At 52.5% G+C, this 16,147-nt stretch overlaps 1 protein-coding gene across 3 annotated transcripts in view; it reads right to left on the bottom strand.

The window, feature by feature from the left end:
* The window catches only part of BLM (BLM RecQ like helicase), a 75,410-nt gene that overhangs the window by 6,445 nt on the left and 52,818 nt on the right, over positions 1–16,147 (bottom strand). For 2 of the 3 annotated variants that reach the window (XM_029051454.1, XM_029051452.1), the window contains exons 16-21: positions 13,473–13,663; positions 11,593–11,740; positions 10,790–10,989; positions 9,743–9,935; positions 8,445–8,567; positions 1,473–1,689 (exon numbers count right to left, since the gene is read on the bottom strand). In XM_029051454.1, coding sequence (XP_028907287.1) covers positions 1,473–1,689; positions 8,445–8,567; positions 9,743–9,935; positions 10,790–10,989; positions 11,593–11,740; positions 13,473–13,663 — 1,072 coding nt within the window. The remainder of the gene's footprint in view (positions 1–1,472; positions 1,690–8,444; positions 8,568–9,742; positions 9,936–10,789; positions 10,990–11,592; positions 11,741–13,472; positions 13,664–16,147) is intronic. The other variant, XM_029051453.1, reaches the window with a different exon arrangement.

Below are 16,147 nucleotides of genomic sequence, written 5' to 3' on the forward strand. Positions count from 1 at the left end.
CCACAGAGTCGGTAGCCACGTTCCCTGCCCACGATGAGTTCACAGTCTAGAGGGAAGACGACGTTTCTCCGACAGAACGCTCACCTTGGTTTATTCTGATTTCCCTCCGGGTGAATTGGGCCTGTCTCCCTCGTGAGAAATGTGAACTTCCCGTTTCCGTTTAGGTCTTGGATCCGTGCCCATTAACGCTTTGGATCCCCATCCCATTCCCGGCCCCGTGTCCGACGATGTCCACATCCGTACGCTCTGCTGCTTCCTCAAACTGAAATTAATTTTTAGCGGCTACTACGCTGCAACCTTCTTGAGGTGAGAGCCTGTGTCTACCCCTCTACTGTACTGCGCTCTCCCAAGTGCTCTGCACACGGCAATCAGCCTGGCCTAGCGGAGAGAGCCCGGGCCCTAGGTTCTAATTCCGGCCCCGCCACTGCTCAGCTGGGTCAGTCACTTTAGCGTTTAGTACAGGGCTTCGCGCACGGGAAGCGCTCAATAAATACGGTCGAATGATAACACGCCACTGAGTGTAGGCAGGGAATCTATCTTGTAAACGCTTAATACGCTTCATTCAGGAGATGCTCCATCAGTCCATTTTTATTATCATCAAACGAGCATTCAACCCTGAGCTCAACTGCATTTGTATTTTCAAAAGCCTCAGGGAACCCAAGAGCGAGCCGGAGGCAGCAGGGGGCCTACTGAGCAGACCTGTGGGTAGGGAACGTCTCTACCGACTTGGTTGGACCGTGCACCCCCAACCGCTCAGTACGGTGCTCCGCACGCCCGAGCGCTCAGTAAACACCACGGATCGATTGATCCAAAGGAGGGGGGAGAAAACAAAGCCCTGGGTCGACTACGGGGACGCGCCCGCCAGACGCCTTTCCCGGCAGCTCTGTGTGTATCGAAGGGAAGGCGGTATTTAAAAACCAAAGAAAAACACGACCAAAACCGATAAAATCGTACTTCCCCAACTCCCCACCCTGCAAAAACAATCAACCACGACAACAACAACAAAAACCATACCTGGTATCTGGTTGGGGACAGACACTTTGAGAAGGAGAAATGTATTTAGATGTAATTTATTTGTATTAACGTCTGTCTCCCCTTTCAGATCATAAGCCTGTTGAGGGCAGGGAATGTGTCTTATTCTTATATCGAACTCGCCCGAGCACCTACTATGCAGTAAGTGCTCAATAAATACAAACAAATGACTGAAAGATGAGATCTCAGCCTCAATCTGTAAGCTTGTCGTGGACAGGGAGTGTGTCTGTTTACTGTTGCATTCCCCCAGGCGCTCAGCACGGTGCTCTGCACACAGTAAACGCTCAATGACCGATCGACCGGCCTGTTCGTGGGAAGATGAACCTCAAGCGGAAAACTCTAATCATCCGGTTCCCGCCGTAAACTCAAACAGAACCCCCATCCGGCCGACGCCTCGCCCTCCCAATCCAGCGAACGAAGGCCGGGCAGAGGAAACCTACCCTTTGGCGTTTGACTTCTGGCCGCCGGGTCCGGTTTTCTTCCTCTTGGCCCTCTGGAAGGCCAGCGTCCTTTTCCTCTTTGTTCCCCTTTCCGTTTTACTCCCAAAATAGCGAGAAGCGACGTGGACTTCTTCGCCGTCCTCCTGGCTGACGGATCTCCCGCCAAATTCTTCCTCGTGGGGGCTGAGCCAGGAGGGGTCCTTGTCGTCGCCACCTGCTACGGACGGACGGACAGCGTCACACTTTATCCGCCGGCAGCGTCCGGTTGTGAGGTCGACGCTTTGTGGGTGTGGGGAAGGTCAGACGCAGGGTTCCCCGAAACCCCCCCCCGAGGACCCGGTCCCCCCGAGAGCCCGGAGAGAGAATGTAAGCTCTTTGTGGGTAGGGAATGTGTCCGTTGGTTGTTATATTGTACCCTCCCAAGCGCTTAGTACAGTGTTTTGCACACAGTAAACGCTCAATAAATACGATCGATTGAACGAAGAGGTAAGGACCGCTGTCACCTACGGGATTCACGTACTGCTAGGGCAGGGATGGCGACTAGCGATTCTACTGTACTCTCCTAGGCGCTTAGTGCAGTAAATACTTAGCGTGTGGTAGGCGGTCCATAAATCCCACAGGCTGTCGATCAGTCGACGCTGTTTATGGAGCGCTTACCGTGTGCGGCGCGCTGTACCGAGCGCTTGGGAGACAACAACACAGCAGAGCCGGTAGACACATTCATTCATTCGGTCATATTTTTTGAGGGCTTACCGTGTGCAAAGCACTGTACTAAGCGCTCGGGAGAGTACAATATAGCCATGAGACACAGTCCCCGACCTCAACGAGCTTACAGTCTTGAGGGAGCTTACCGTCTACAGTCTCTCTCCTACTTAAACTGGGAGCCCCATGTGGGAGGGGGACTCGGTCAGACCTGACTTTGTCGCTTAATACGGTGCTTTGCACACAGTACGCGCTCAATATATACGACCGAATGGAACGAATCTCATATTTAGCCCAGTGCTCAGCACAAAGAAAGCACTTAAGATACGGCTATTCTTTCTATCCGCCACAGGGCTTTACGTAGAGAGGGATCCAACTAAAGCGGTTACCCATCTCTTATGCTTTTCGCAGAGCCGTTAGACATCACGACACGTAGCGCGAAATATATATATAGCATGTCTCTTCCCTGAAATAGTCGACCGATTGATCGATTGAGTTGAAAACATGTTCCCGCCCACAATGAGCTCGATTACCAAATGCAGCCAAGGGGCTAGGGGATTCATTCGTTCGTTCGATCGTATTTATTGAGCTCTTCCTGGGTGCAGAGCGCTGTGCTCGGCGCCTGGGAGAGCACGCTATCACAGTACAACAGACACACTCACTGCCCACAGTGAGCTCGCATCCTAGAGGGGGAGACGGACATTAAGAGAAATCCATCGATCACGGATACGTAAGGTAAAGTGCAGAGGGGCTAAAGGAGGGGTGAATAAAGGGAGCGGATCTAAGTGCAAGGGTGATGTAGAAGGGAGAGGGGGAAGAGGAAATGAGGGCTCAGTCAAGGAAGGCTTGAAGGTGAGAAGAAACCCGCCCAGAAGAAGAATCCACAGGACTGGAATTCTGCCCAACTCGACCGTGCCGCTAGCCAACGCTAGCAATTATGAACCTCTGATTGGTTCTTATCTTACCCCAGCACTTAGTATACCGCCCGGGACATACTAGGTGTTTAACAGGCACCATTAAAAAAAAACCAAAAAAGAAAAAATTCACAGGGCCGGGATTCTGTCTAACTCGACGCCGTGCCGCTAGCCAACGTTAGCACTTATGAAACTCTCGACCATCTTTTCCTCTTTTCACGCCCACCCGCTCCTTCCCGTAACAGCTGTGAAGTTTTCCTCGCGGCGTAGTCAGAGGCTGACTAGGAACGTGCAAACTTCCAACGAGGATCACGATCGGCCAAGCGGCCGGTCTCTCCGGACTCCTTGCGATCATTCCGTTCCTCCCCTGACCCTACTGGGCCCCGGGCCTCACATTCGGCGGAGAGAGTAATCGCTCCGTCTCCGGGCCGGGAAGACGGACCCCGAGCTCACCCCGCGGGGCGGGGATCTCGAGGACTCTCCGCTTCCCCTCAGTGTGGTTTTCTTTAGCCGGCAGCTCAAAACGTTTGCCCTACCTGGGAGACCTGTCCGGGCCGGGCTTGTGACCCATCTCTGCACATCCCCGGACCTGCTGGGAGAGAGCCTCACGTCCTCAATTCTGGTGTCTGTTAAACTCTCACTATGTGCCAGGCACTGTACCGAGTGCTGGGGTAGATACGAGCAAATGCAGTTGGAAACAGTCCCCGACCCATCTGGGGCTCATAGTCTCGGCTGCCATTTTACAGATGGGGCAACTAAGGGCCAGAGAAGGGACGTGACTTGCCCAAGGTCGCAAAGCAGATAACCGGAACGGGGATTAGAACCCATCACCTTCTGACTCCCATGCCCGCGCTCCGTCCACTATACGCTACGCCGTCTCTTCTCACCATCATGCCGCAAGACAGGCAACCTGAGTGGGGAGGGGAGATCGAACGATCCTTCTGACTGTGTCCACTTGTGCTAAATATGCTCGCGGCCATCTGGCTTTCACTACGAGCAGAGTCTTTATTTTTTTATTTTCTTTTCTGCTGTAATTTGGGCACTCTTCCCACATTCTAATGGTTCTGTTTAAAAATTTTTTTTTAAAAAAAGGAAGGCAAGCATAAAACCTCACAAATGGGGAGAGTCTCAATTCTCTGGTGAGCACTGAAATGATGGAAAACCTGTCAGAGAGGATAGCCCTCGGGGCCTGGAGCGGCCCCCATTTAGCATATTCCGATCGTGTCTTTTTATATCGCATATCTGTACGTACATATCTTTAAATGATGCTTTCCCAATGACCTATTTATAATAATGACAATAATCACGGTGCTCGTTAAGCGCTTACTACGTGCCAAGCACTGTTAAGTTAATCAGGATGGACACGGTCCCTTTGCCACATGAGGCTCACGCTCTTAATCCTCACTTTTACAGAGGAGGAAACTGAGGCCCAGAGAAGTGAAACGACTTGCTCGAGGTCACACAGCATCCCCGTGACCCAGCCGGGACTAGAACCCTGGTCCTTCTGACTTCCAGGCCACTGAGCGAAGCTGCTTCTCATATTAACGTCTGCCTCCCCGTCTGGTCTGGAAGCTCGTTACGGGCAGGGAGCGCGTCTGCTAATTCTGTCGGATCAGACTCTCCCAAGAGTTTACTACAGTGCTCTGCACGTAGCAGGTGCTCAGTAAATACCATTGATCGATCCATCTGCCCGTCCCAAAACGCAACGGACGTGACTGGGGAGATTACGTTACTTGGTGCCAGTGGGCGGCTGGTTGTCCTTCGACCTCAAGAGCTGAATAGTGGTCTGCGGCTACGGGGTCCCGTCAACCGGGCGCCCCGGGCCTCCGTCCTGCCCCCTCGCCGCTCTTCTCCGAGAATCGGCTCCGATTCCCAGGGGGGCTCCCAGAGCTCTGTGTGGAGCAACAAGCTCGGATCGCAGGGAGAATATTCTCCGCTATGTTTCTTTTTTTTTTTTTTAATAGTACCTGTTGAGCGCTCACACTTTCCCAGACCCTGTACTAAGCGCCGGGGTGGACACAGGCTCACTGGGGTTGGACGCAGTCCCTGTCCCACATGGGGCTCGCCGTCTTCATCCCCATTTTACAGATGAGGGAACAGAGTCACTGTGAAGTAAAGCGAGCACCCAAGGTGTCACAGCAGACGCGTGGCGGAGCCGGGACTAGAACTCAGGTCCTCTGACTGCCAGGCTCAGGCTCTATCCGCCAGGCCATGCTGCTTTTCAACTTGAGACAACTGTGAGACCTTGAATGGCTCTCCTCCATCCTGGTGGTTGTGGTACTTAATTCCCTAAAACTTAAGTCATGCATTTATCTCCACCCATCCGAACGCTCCGTTAGACGGTAAGTACCTCAGGGACGGGGAGGAAGGTCTCTTTCGGTGCTCTACTTTTATGAAAAAGCACCCGGAAGGCACCCCCAAAAATACCACTGAGGGAAGGACTCCCCTGAGCTTGTTCTCTAGACCGGAAGCTCGCTGTGGGCGGGAATGCGCCCACCGACTCTGTTCTACTCTACTCCAAGAGCTTAGTAGAGTGCTCTGCACGCAGTCAGCACTCAAATACCTCCGACCGTAAGCTTGTCTCTACTCTAAGCTTGTTACGGGCTGGGAACGCGCCTTCCAACTCTGTTGTATTGGACTCCCCCAAGCCCCGCACATGGTAGACGCTCAATAAATATGCCTGATTTCTTCCAAATACGGCCAACTCCCAAATCGATTGATCTCCCCGCTCCTGGGGGTCCTTCCCGGAAGAAGCGCTCACCCAGCCCGCTCAGAGGGCGGACCCCGACTCCGCTACCCGCCTTAGACCAGGAAAACGAACCCCTCCGTCCCGCTGTCCTCCGGCCGCCGGAACCGCCCCGAAAACCCGAGGAGGAAGACCCCTGGGGCTCAGAGAGGGGAGAACGCCCTGCGGATTTTTTTGCGTGGGCTGAGCTAGGTTCATTTGAAGTCGGACTCGATGCAGGCTATGACTGATTCAAACAAGTCCCAGGAAATTGAGACTATTAACAGTACAACTGCATAATTAACAGAAACAGTTTTGATTTTTCTCTAAAGCATTGGTACCACTCAAATAATGATTACTCAGCTGAAAATGACACTTTGAACAAATGTTTACAATTATGAGGGGGCTGAATAATTTTTTTTTTTTTAATTTGAAATAATTCCATCTCAGAAGACGGCGCCGCTCGAGGTACCTGGCTGGCGTAAGACGGGAAGGACCAGCCCGTTAGCCGCACGGTAGCTTGCTAAAGTGATGGACTGGGCCAGTTTCTCTTCATCCACGGTCCTTTCAACTAGTCAGTGGTATTTATGGAGCGCTTCCCATATCCTAAGCGCTGTACTAAGCGCTTGGGAGAGTACAATACACCAGAATTAGCAAACTCATCCCCTGTCCATAATGATCTCACAGTCTGGGGGAGAAGCGGCATGGTCTGGGGGATAGAGCACGGGCCTGGGAGTCAGGAGGATCTGGGTTCGAATCCCAGCTCAGCCACTTGTCCGCTGTGTGACCTCGGGCCACTCACTTCACTTCTCCGGGCCTCGGTTCCCTCATCTGGATCACGGGGATGAAGGCCGTGAGCCCCATGTGGGACAAGGACCGGGTCCAACCTGATTGGCTTGTAACGATCCCACCGCTTAGTACAGTGCCTGGCACATGGTAAGTGCTTCACAAATACCATCACGACCCCCACCCCGTAACAGAACAAAACAAAAGACCACAGACTTTCTAGGCACGATCCCTGAGCCTCGCCTCCCTGTGGGCTGAAAGCTCTCTACCAGTGTCCTCTCTGCGGACCGGGGTGGGGGAAAAGCGAGACGGTTAACTCCTGGTCCCGACTGATCAATCGATCAGTGGTACTGATTGACAGCTCAGTGTGTGCTCAACACTGTACTAACTGCTTGGGAGAGCCTAATACAACAGAGCTGGCAGACACAGACTCTGCCCACAAGGAGCTTACGGCCCACGGGGGAATGCAAACCGTGCAGACTTCCGAACTGGGGGAGGGCCCTCTGTTTTAGCTTGCTTTTAGGGTATCTGTTGAGCGCTTACTACGTGCCAGGCACTGTACCGAGCGCTGGGGCGGAGACAGGCCGATCGGGTTGGACCCGGTCCCTGTCCCACCTGGGGCTCACAGTCCCCATCCCCGTTTTCCAGACGAGGGAACCGAGGCCCAGAGAAGTGAAATGCCTCGCCCTAGGTCACCCAGCAGACAAGTGGTGGAGCTGGGATTAGAACCCAGGTCCTCTTGACTGCCAGGCCCAAGCTCTATCCACTGGGCCGTGCTGCTTCTCAGGCTATTCTTCCCTTCAGCACACTGCTTTGGTCCCAGAGAGCTCACCGCTGGAATTAAACGGGCGAATTTCTGTACCCGAATAAATCTGATCGTGTCCAAGGGGGAGCTTTGCAGAACCGAGGGCTTAGCGTTGCTAGATCCCAGCACCTGCGTCCAGGGATCACGTCCCACTTTTAGCACCTGTCCACCTTTCCCCCACTTTAATCTTCAGATGGCGGGGTCCTTTAGAATCTGGGACTCTTCCACGCTTTGGTCTCTCCCTCAGAGCCATTCTTGAACCCGCTTGGACTGACTGTTGGTTTGTTTTGGGGTTTTTTTTGGTATTTGTTAAGCGCTTACTCTGTGCCAGGCACCGTCCTGAGAGCTGGGGTAGACACAAGCTAATCGGGTTGGACACGGTCCACGTCTCTTGGGGGGCTCCCAGTCTCAATCCCCATTTTCCAGATGAGGGGACTGAGGCACGGAGAAGTGAAGTGACTCGCCCCAGTTCACACCGCAGGCAAGTGGCGGAGCCTGGATCAGAACCCACGACCTCTGTCTCCCAAGCCCGTCCTCTTCCCACTGAGCCACGCCGCTTGGCGCTACTTCACCTCTGCCTCGCTGCCGTCGGCGAGGAGGAGAATAAAATGAAAGAAACGACAGCGCTTGAGAAGAAGAAGCCAAGGCAGTGGAAATGGAAAAGACGTGTGAATTATTGAGCAGATCAGTGAATCAGACTCTCTCCCTCCCGAGACGCTCTCTTTTTAAAGCCGGGGCACCTTGAGAAGCAGCGTGAAGTCACTCAGACCACTGAGGCACACTACTTCAGCCTCTGTCTATTAGTGCTCCGGTGATGAAAATAGCACTCGTGACTCCAGGTGGCTTTCAGAGGTGCCTAGCAGGAAACCACTCAACGAGACACTCCACACTTAACGGCCTAGAACAGATACGTCCCTAACCGGGGTGGCGGCCGGGGGGGGGGGGGGCGGGGGTGGAGGCAGGGCGGTCTGCAGACGCGCTGTTTACAGAAGCTCAGAAACCAGATGTCCGCTGTTCGGTTATATTTAGAGACAGCAAACCTGGCAACGTCCACTCGGAATATTTCTGCAGGACCCCGATCACTTCGGCACCGTACTTCTCGAGTTTATCTTCCGTAACTCCGTCGATCTGAAGCAAAACCTCGGGGTCGGACGATAGAGATTCTGCAAATGGAGACAGAGAGGAACGTCCATTGGAGAGATCCCGATCGCGGACGGCGAGGCATCCGCCGTACCCGAAGACGCTCTCTGTAAAACAAGAAACTTCCAGTTTCTCATCGAGACGAAAATGGGCACCGCTCGGCGGAAGGACCACCCGACTTCTCCGGAGACTTCACCTGAGGTTTCGGGGAGGGAAAAATCAAAGGCTCGGCTAATTCGGTTGGGAATCTGGCCAACGGCCTTTCGTGTTTCCCAGGTTGTTTGTTTTTTTTTAACGGTACCTGTGAAGTGCTTACTCTGCGCCGGGCACCGTACCAAGCGCCGGGTTAGATGCGAGTTAATCAGGTTGGATGCGGCCCGTGTCCCACATGGCGCTCACGGTCTTCGTCCCCATTTTCCAGATGAAGGAACTGAGGTCAAAGAAGCGAAGTGACTCGTCCAAGATCGCAGAGCAGACGTGGAGGAGCTGGGATTAGAACCCAGGTCCTCTGACTCCCAGGCCTGCGCCCCTTGCACCAGGCCACACCGCTTCCCTTCCCGCCTGCTGTACGACTCCGACGAGTCGCTCTACTTCTCTGGGCCTCGGTTTCCTCACCTGTAAAATGGGAATTCATTACCTGTTCATTCCTCTTCCTCAGACCGTAGAGTCCCATATGCGAGACGAGGACGGTGTCCGACCTGCTTTGTAGCGTGCAGGGAACGTGTCTGTTTACTGTCATATTGTACTTTCCCAAGCGCTCAGTACAGTGCTCTGCCCACAGTAAGCGCTCAGTAAATACGACACTGAATGGACTTGTACCTCTGGGCTCCGGCACTTAAATGCTACTAAAAACAAAACGGTGGACAAAATTCACGTTTGTCTTTGAACTCCGACACCGGGACCCTTTTTCTTTCGTAAAATATGGTATTTGTTAAGCGCTTATTACGTGCCGGGCACCGTTCGAAGTGCTGGGGTAGACACAGGCTAACCAGGTTGGGCACTGTCCACGTCTCTCGTGGGGCTCACGGTCTCAATCCCCGTTTTCCAGATAAGGCAACTGAGGCCCAGAGAAGCGAAGCGACTTGCCCGCGCTAACACGGCAGACGAGCGGCAGAGGCGGGATGAGAACTCGGGCCCTTCCGACTCCCAGGCCTGGGCTCTGCCCTCCAGGCCACGCTGCTCGAGGACCCATCTTTACCTGCAACCTTCTTGAGAGTAACGGTATTAAAAATATTGAAGTAATGGACGCCAAACACTTTGCCCAGAGCTTTGCAGACTTCCGTCAGTTCCCCGAGGCACTTCTTCACCACTTCTTCTCGCTCCGACACCTTGGCCACCAGTGCTTTCTGCTTTCTGATGCTGCTCGCGTTCTCTGTCTCTATAAAGTCCACCTTCATAAAAGCGGGGGGAGAGAAGGGGCAAGAGGCGAGTCAACGGAACGCTCTGAGCGACTACGCCTCATTTAATAGGGATACTGTGCGCAGACATCGGTTTGGAGGTTTACCCGGCACTTAATAACGGGTTTGATTTGGGGCCAAGGCTGCCGTGAACGCATTTCACCCTCGCGAGTCGTGAAGGGGGACACCCCCACCTCGCCCCGGCTCTTTAATTTCTTTAACGATATTCGTTAAGCACTTACTAGGTGCCAGGCCCTGTTCTAAGCCCTGGGGTAGATATAAGGTTGCGAGGTTGGACTCGGTCCCTGTCCCACATGGGGTTCACGGTCATCACCACCATTTTCCACACGAGGGAACTGAGGCCCAGAGAAGCGAAGCCAGTTGCCCAAGGTCACTCGGCAGACGAGCGGCGGAACCGGGGCCTAGAACCCAGGTCCTTCTGACTCTCGGGCCCGGGCCCTATCCACTAGGCCACGCTGCTTTGAAACAGAGATACGCCGTTCTGACCGACTGACTCTACACTTTCAAAAGGAGAGGAAAAATCCAAAGTGGATTCTCACACACCCACTGGAAAATTCCCTGGCTGGGAAGGATTTTCTCTACCCTCATCACCTCTCCGGCAGGAAGGAGAAGAGTCACATTAACCTGCGCCCTGAAATCCTTCTAGACTGTAAACTTCTTGTGGGCGGGGAGTCTCTCTGTTTACTGCTCTATTACACTCTCCCAAGAGCTTAGTACCGTACTCTGCACCCAGTAAGCGCTCAGTAAACGCGACTGAACGAATGAACTTCACCTCTAGCTTCGTCTTGAGATTACGGACCCGAGAAGAAAGCACGGACCGAAGTTACCTTCGAATACCCGTGGAGGACGGCCTGGGCTCTCTCTCCGGCTACGATATACGCGATCGGTTGGTCATTAGCATTGATGAACAAATCTTCATCCAGAATCTTGTCCAGGACCAGTTTTTTGAAAAGCCTTTCCGCATTGTGCCTGGAGTACGCGCTCCCCTTCCCAAATATGCCCGACTGAACCTTGGCACTTTTGCTACCTGATCAGAAGGAAAATAAACCCGGTCACCGTCCACAGGTACCGCCTCCGAAACGTTCGACGTTCATAAACAGATCCTCAAGATACGGTTCCGGACAAATCTTATACGTGCAGCCTCGGTTTCCGGAACGACCCGAAGTGGAAAATTGGACTTCGGGAAAGTTACCCTTCTCTATTATGGTGCAAGCTGCTCGAAAACTGGGGCGTAGATAAGATGCGAAATACTAAGCTCGCCCAGACTTTTATAAATGGAAACCTGCGTATTGCTCCCGCTTCCCATCAGTGAAGGCATTCATTCAAGGCTGACGACATAATGCCGACTTCTTCGCCAAAGCTGCATTAGCTTTTGTTATCTCAAAATGAATCGTTTCTAACCCGTGAAAACGAACTCTTGCCGAAGCGCGGGTAACGTATCTGACTATCTATACATTGCATATTGTGAATTCTTTATTTATATCGACGCCTGTCTCCCCCTCTTGATCGCGAGCTCGTTGTGGGCGGGAACGTGTCTGCCAACCCCGTCGCACTGTACTCTCCCAAGCGCTTTGCATGTAGTAAATGCTCGGTAAATACCGCCGAATGAATGAATCATTACGGGCCTTACCCAAGAAAATATCGACCAACATGTTCATGGTAAATCTTCCAGGGGAAGTTATATTTCGCATATTTCTTCTTCCCTGCAGTGAATCAAGTTCCTGGACAAATCTGACAATATTTTTCACATCCTCTGTCACATCTCTCGACTTGTAATCCTACGAGCAAGAACACAATTTTGTTGGTGAGGTTTACGACCGATTTTCAAACCTATGACACTTTACCAAGGTGAAGCTTGAGCCGCTGACATCCTTTTACTCTCTATTCCGTTTCCCAAGCCATCCATTCCCACGAGGCCACAAATCGTGGCTCTTAAGATGAACGCACGTCATTTCAGCTGCCGAATAATTAGCTGAGGACATCGACAGACGGGCCAGGGGGCCGGATTCCGAACATCGCTCGACACACGGTAAGTGCTTAATAAATGCCACAGTGACTCTGAGCCAGATTCGGAGCGAAAGTGAGGCAATTTCAAGGTGCGTTAACTCTTTCAAGCCAAGTAGACCTCAGATGCACATTGGGAATAAACACAACAGCTCTCTTGCAGCCCCCGCCGATAGCCTGCATCGATTTTCCGGTCATACCGCATCGGTCGACCTGACACGCGGCGTTAACACACCGTTATTAAGCATCTTCCGCCAGAGGCTTTCTATCTCATCGGACTCGGCTAATTTCATCTGCCCTTGCCTTCGCTGCTCCTCTTCGACCGAAGCTGGGTCTTTTTTCGGAATGTAGAAGCCCGTGTTTCCCCTTCTTTCGAAAACAACTGGGAAATTTTCGGCACTTTTATGATGTTCGGAATTCTTATGCGATTACTTTTTCAATGGTATTTTTTAAGCACCTCCTAAGTGTCGGGCACTGTACTGAGCGCTGGGGTAAATATGGGCCAATCAGGTGGGACACATTCCAAGCCCCACAGAGGGCTCACAGTCCATTTTACAGATGAAATAACTGAGGCGCAGAGAAGAGCAGGGACTTGTCTGAGGTCACGGCAGACAAGTGGCGGAGCCGGGATGATAACCCGGGTCCTCTCGACTTCCAGGCCCGTGCTCTATCCACTAGGCCGTGCTGCTTCAACTCTTCTCCTAGATGAATTACAAATTAATGAGCACATTTAACATTTCTCTTGCCCCACACAAGCCTGGATCGCAAAGAGCCATATGGAAATTATAGCCCGACGATACTACCAGGGAAAACCACTAAAGTTTAGGTGAAACATTAAGAACCTGAGAAATCACTGGAGAGCCTTTCTTCCGGCTCACTCTTCCTCAACGACACAGAGATAAACATCAATTTACGTTCTCTAGCCTTGTGGGCAGGGAATGTATCTACCGACTGTTCTTTTGTCCTCTCCCAAGCTCTCAGTACAGTGCTCCGCGCACAGTAAGCACTCAATAAATCCCACTTGATTGATCAAGCAAAATACTCAACTTCCCAGGATCATGAGAGAGAGAGAGGCAGAGACAGAGAGCGAGAGAGAAAGAGCGAGAAAGAGATACGTTGGGGCTCCCGTGAACAGCAGCCCAATGCTCGCGACACAAACAGTGTCTGAGGAGGAGACTGGACCCCGGACTCAGGAGAGCTGGGTTCTAATCCCAGCTCCACCACTTGTCTGCTGTGTGACCTTGGGCAAAGTCACTTCATTTCTCTGGGCCTCTGTTTCCTCATCTCTAAAACTGGGGATTCAATCCCCGTCCTCCCTCCCACTTCAGACTGTGAGCCTCATGTGGGATCTGATTATTGTGTCTGTACCCCATGGTTAGCACAAAGGAAGTGCTTTCACGTACCACAGTTATTAGTTCATCGAAAAACAAACTGACATCAAACACAGAGGGAGAGAGAGAGAGAACTTTCCATTTTCACCCCAAATTATCACATTTCTTACTCTACCTTCTTCTGGCAGCAGTTATCGCAAGCCACGTCCAGATGCTCCTTGCAAAAATTTGGATTGAACCCATTTTCCCCAAAGTAGGACAAGAGCTGTATTCTCCGGCATTCGGCGATGTTTTCACAATAATGCACCATGCTATAGAGGTTATTAAAGTGGGTCTGTCGGGTGTGACTATTTCCATCTTTCTCCACTGAAAGAAACAAAAACACCTAATCAATCCATCGATGGTAACAGTAATAATAATAATAATTATTATCATTAAGGCATTCGTTAAGTGCTTACTACGTGCCAAGCGCCGTACAAAGCGCTGGGGTGGATACGAGCGAATTGGGTTGGACTCAGTCCCTGTCCCACTTGGGGCTCACCGTCTCGGTCCCCATTTTACCGACGAGGGAACTAAGGCCCAGAGAGATGCAGCGACTTTCCCAAGGTCACAGCGGACAAGTGGCGGAGCCGGGATTAGAACTCATGGCCTTCTGACCCTCAGGCCCGTGCTCTATCCGCCGTGCCACGTATCTGTTGGGCGCTTACCGTGTGCAGAGCACCGTCCTAAGCATCCGGAAGAGTACGCTATAACAATATTGATTCATTCAATTGCATTTATTGAGTGTTCGTGCGCAGAAGCGCTCGGGAGAGTGCGATACGACAGTAAGCAGACGCATCCCCTGCCCACAACGAAATGACAGTCTGGAAGGGGAGACGGACATTAATAGAAATAAATTACAGATATGGACATAGGCGACGTAACGGAACATTTCCGATGAGCTGACAGAAAGGCAGACGGCAGAGCTGGGATGGAAATGAAGATAACGTACGGTCACCGGGAACGAATACTGACTGAGCGCTCGGCTGCGGGATGTTATCAGAAACTTGCCGAGAGACCAGAGCCGAGTGAGATCAGCGGCTCGGCCTCTTCCCTGTCCCCTCTTCAGGTGCAGATACCGAAACTTGGGGTTGGGGGGGAGGAAGCGGGTGTGAAAGCTGGTCCACGTGTCTCGCCCCCACGCTTACTGTTACTATGATTATTACTAATAATAATAGTATCCGTTAAGCGCTTACTATGAGCCCAAAACTATATTAAGCACGGTCTCCTTCTCATTTTGGCAGGATTCCGACGAAGTGGGGGGCTTTTCTATCACAGCGTCGCGGACCGTGCCTTCACAAGCACAGCTGGAAAGGGACCCAGCCGCCGGGTCTGATCTGCACGGCACAGTGGATAGAGACGGGCCCGGGAGTAAGGTCCCGGCTTCTAATCCCGGCTCCAGAACACGTCTGCCGTGTGACCTGGGTGACATTTCACTTCTCTGGGCCTCAGTTCCCTCATCCTTAAAGTGGGGGTTGAGACGGTGAGCCCCACGCGGGACAGGGACCGCGTCCAAACTGATTTGCTTGTATTCGCTTAGTGTAGCGCTTGGCAAGTGCTTAACAGATACCATCGGACTCTGAGTTCTGAGTTCAAGAACTCGTAAGTCCACCCGCGGGGGGGGGGGGGGGGCCTCGCCGTCCGATACGATCACGATATGCTCCTGTGGCTGAAACAGAGAAGCGGTGCGGCCTAGTCGCTAGAGCCTGGGCCTGGTAGTCGGAAGGACCCAGGTTCTAGTCCCGGCTCCGCCACTTGTCTACTGTGGGACCTTGGGCAAAGCACCTGACTTCTCTGGGCCTCACCTCCTTCATCTGGAAAATGGGGGGGGGGGGGGTAGACTGCGAGTCCCATGCACGGATGGCATCCGACCTGATTAGCCTGTAGGTACCCCGGCGCTTAGAACAGTGCCTGGCACATGGTAAGTGCTCAACGTACCATTTGAAAAAAGAAGAACAAACAAGTTGGGGGAAATGCCCTCTTCGCGACAAGTCCGCTTAGCTGGACTCGTGAAGACAGGGGCAGGAGTGCGGTGCAGAAGGCAGCCTGGAGAGAAGAACGTACCCGCCTTCGGAAGTTCACCGCTAAAGCCCCAGAGAGATGAGATTTACCGTGCCGGGCTGAATAACCGGTGTGTTATTCTCAAGGTAACACTGACCACGTCCAACAAGTCATTGCCAGTGGGATTAGATTCCTGTTATAGAACGAAAGGACAGCGGAATGGCCTGCAGAGAGAAGTGTCGGGCTTACTTAATGTAAGCCTTTTAACACCGGGTCTTGCAGAGAACTGTGGCTGGCTCTCTGATAATCTTACGCCTTGGCCAAATGCAATTACAAATAGGACATTTCTGATTACAGAACTGTCTCGCTCCAGCTAGAAAAATCGGGCTCCGATACACTTTAAGAAGTGGTACGAGAAAAAGTCATCGACACCCTCCCCCCCGCACCAGTTACGTTTCTATGCCTAAAGAAACTGGCTAATTTCACCACGTCCGTAAACCTCTCGTTCGATTTTCTCCACATCTGATCATTTCGACTGTTTACTCTGGTTCTCTTGGTTCGTTTTTAAATGGCATTTCGTAAGCGCTTACTACGTGCCAGGCGCTCCCGTAAGCGGCGGGGGAGAGACACGCTGCGGTTCCAGTTCCCGTCCCTCATGGGGCTCCCCATCCGCATCCCCGTTTTGCCGAAGTGGTAGCCGAGGTCCAGAGAGGTGATGACGAGCCCGAGGTCGCACAGCAGATGAGTGGCGGAGCCGAGATCAGAAGCAGCCCGGCTAGGGGACGGAGCCCGGGCCTGGGTCTCAGGTGG

This window comes from Ornithorhynchus anatinus, chromosome X1 (genome assembly GCF_004115215.2).
Source record: "Ornithorhynchus anatinus isolate Pmale09 chromosome X1, mOrnAna1.pri.v4, whole genome shotgun sequence".
NCBI classification, from domain to species: Eukaryota; Metazoa; Chordata; class Mammalia; order Monotremata; family Ornithorhynchidae; genus Ornithorhynchus; species Ornithorhynchus anatinus.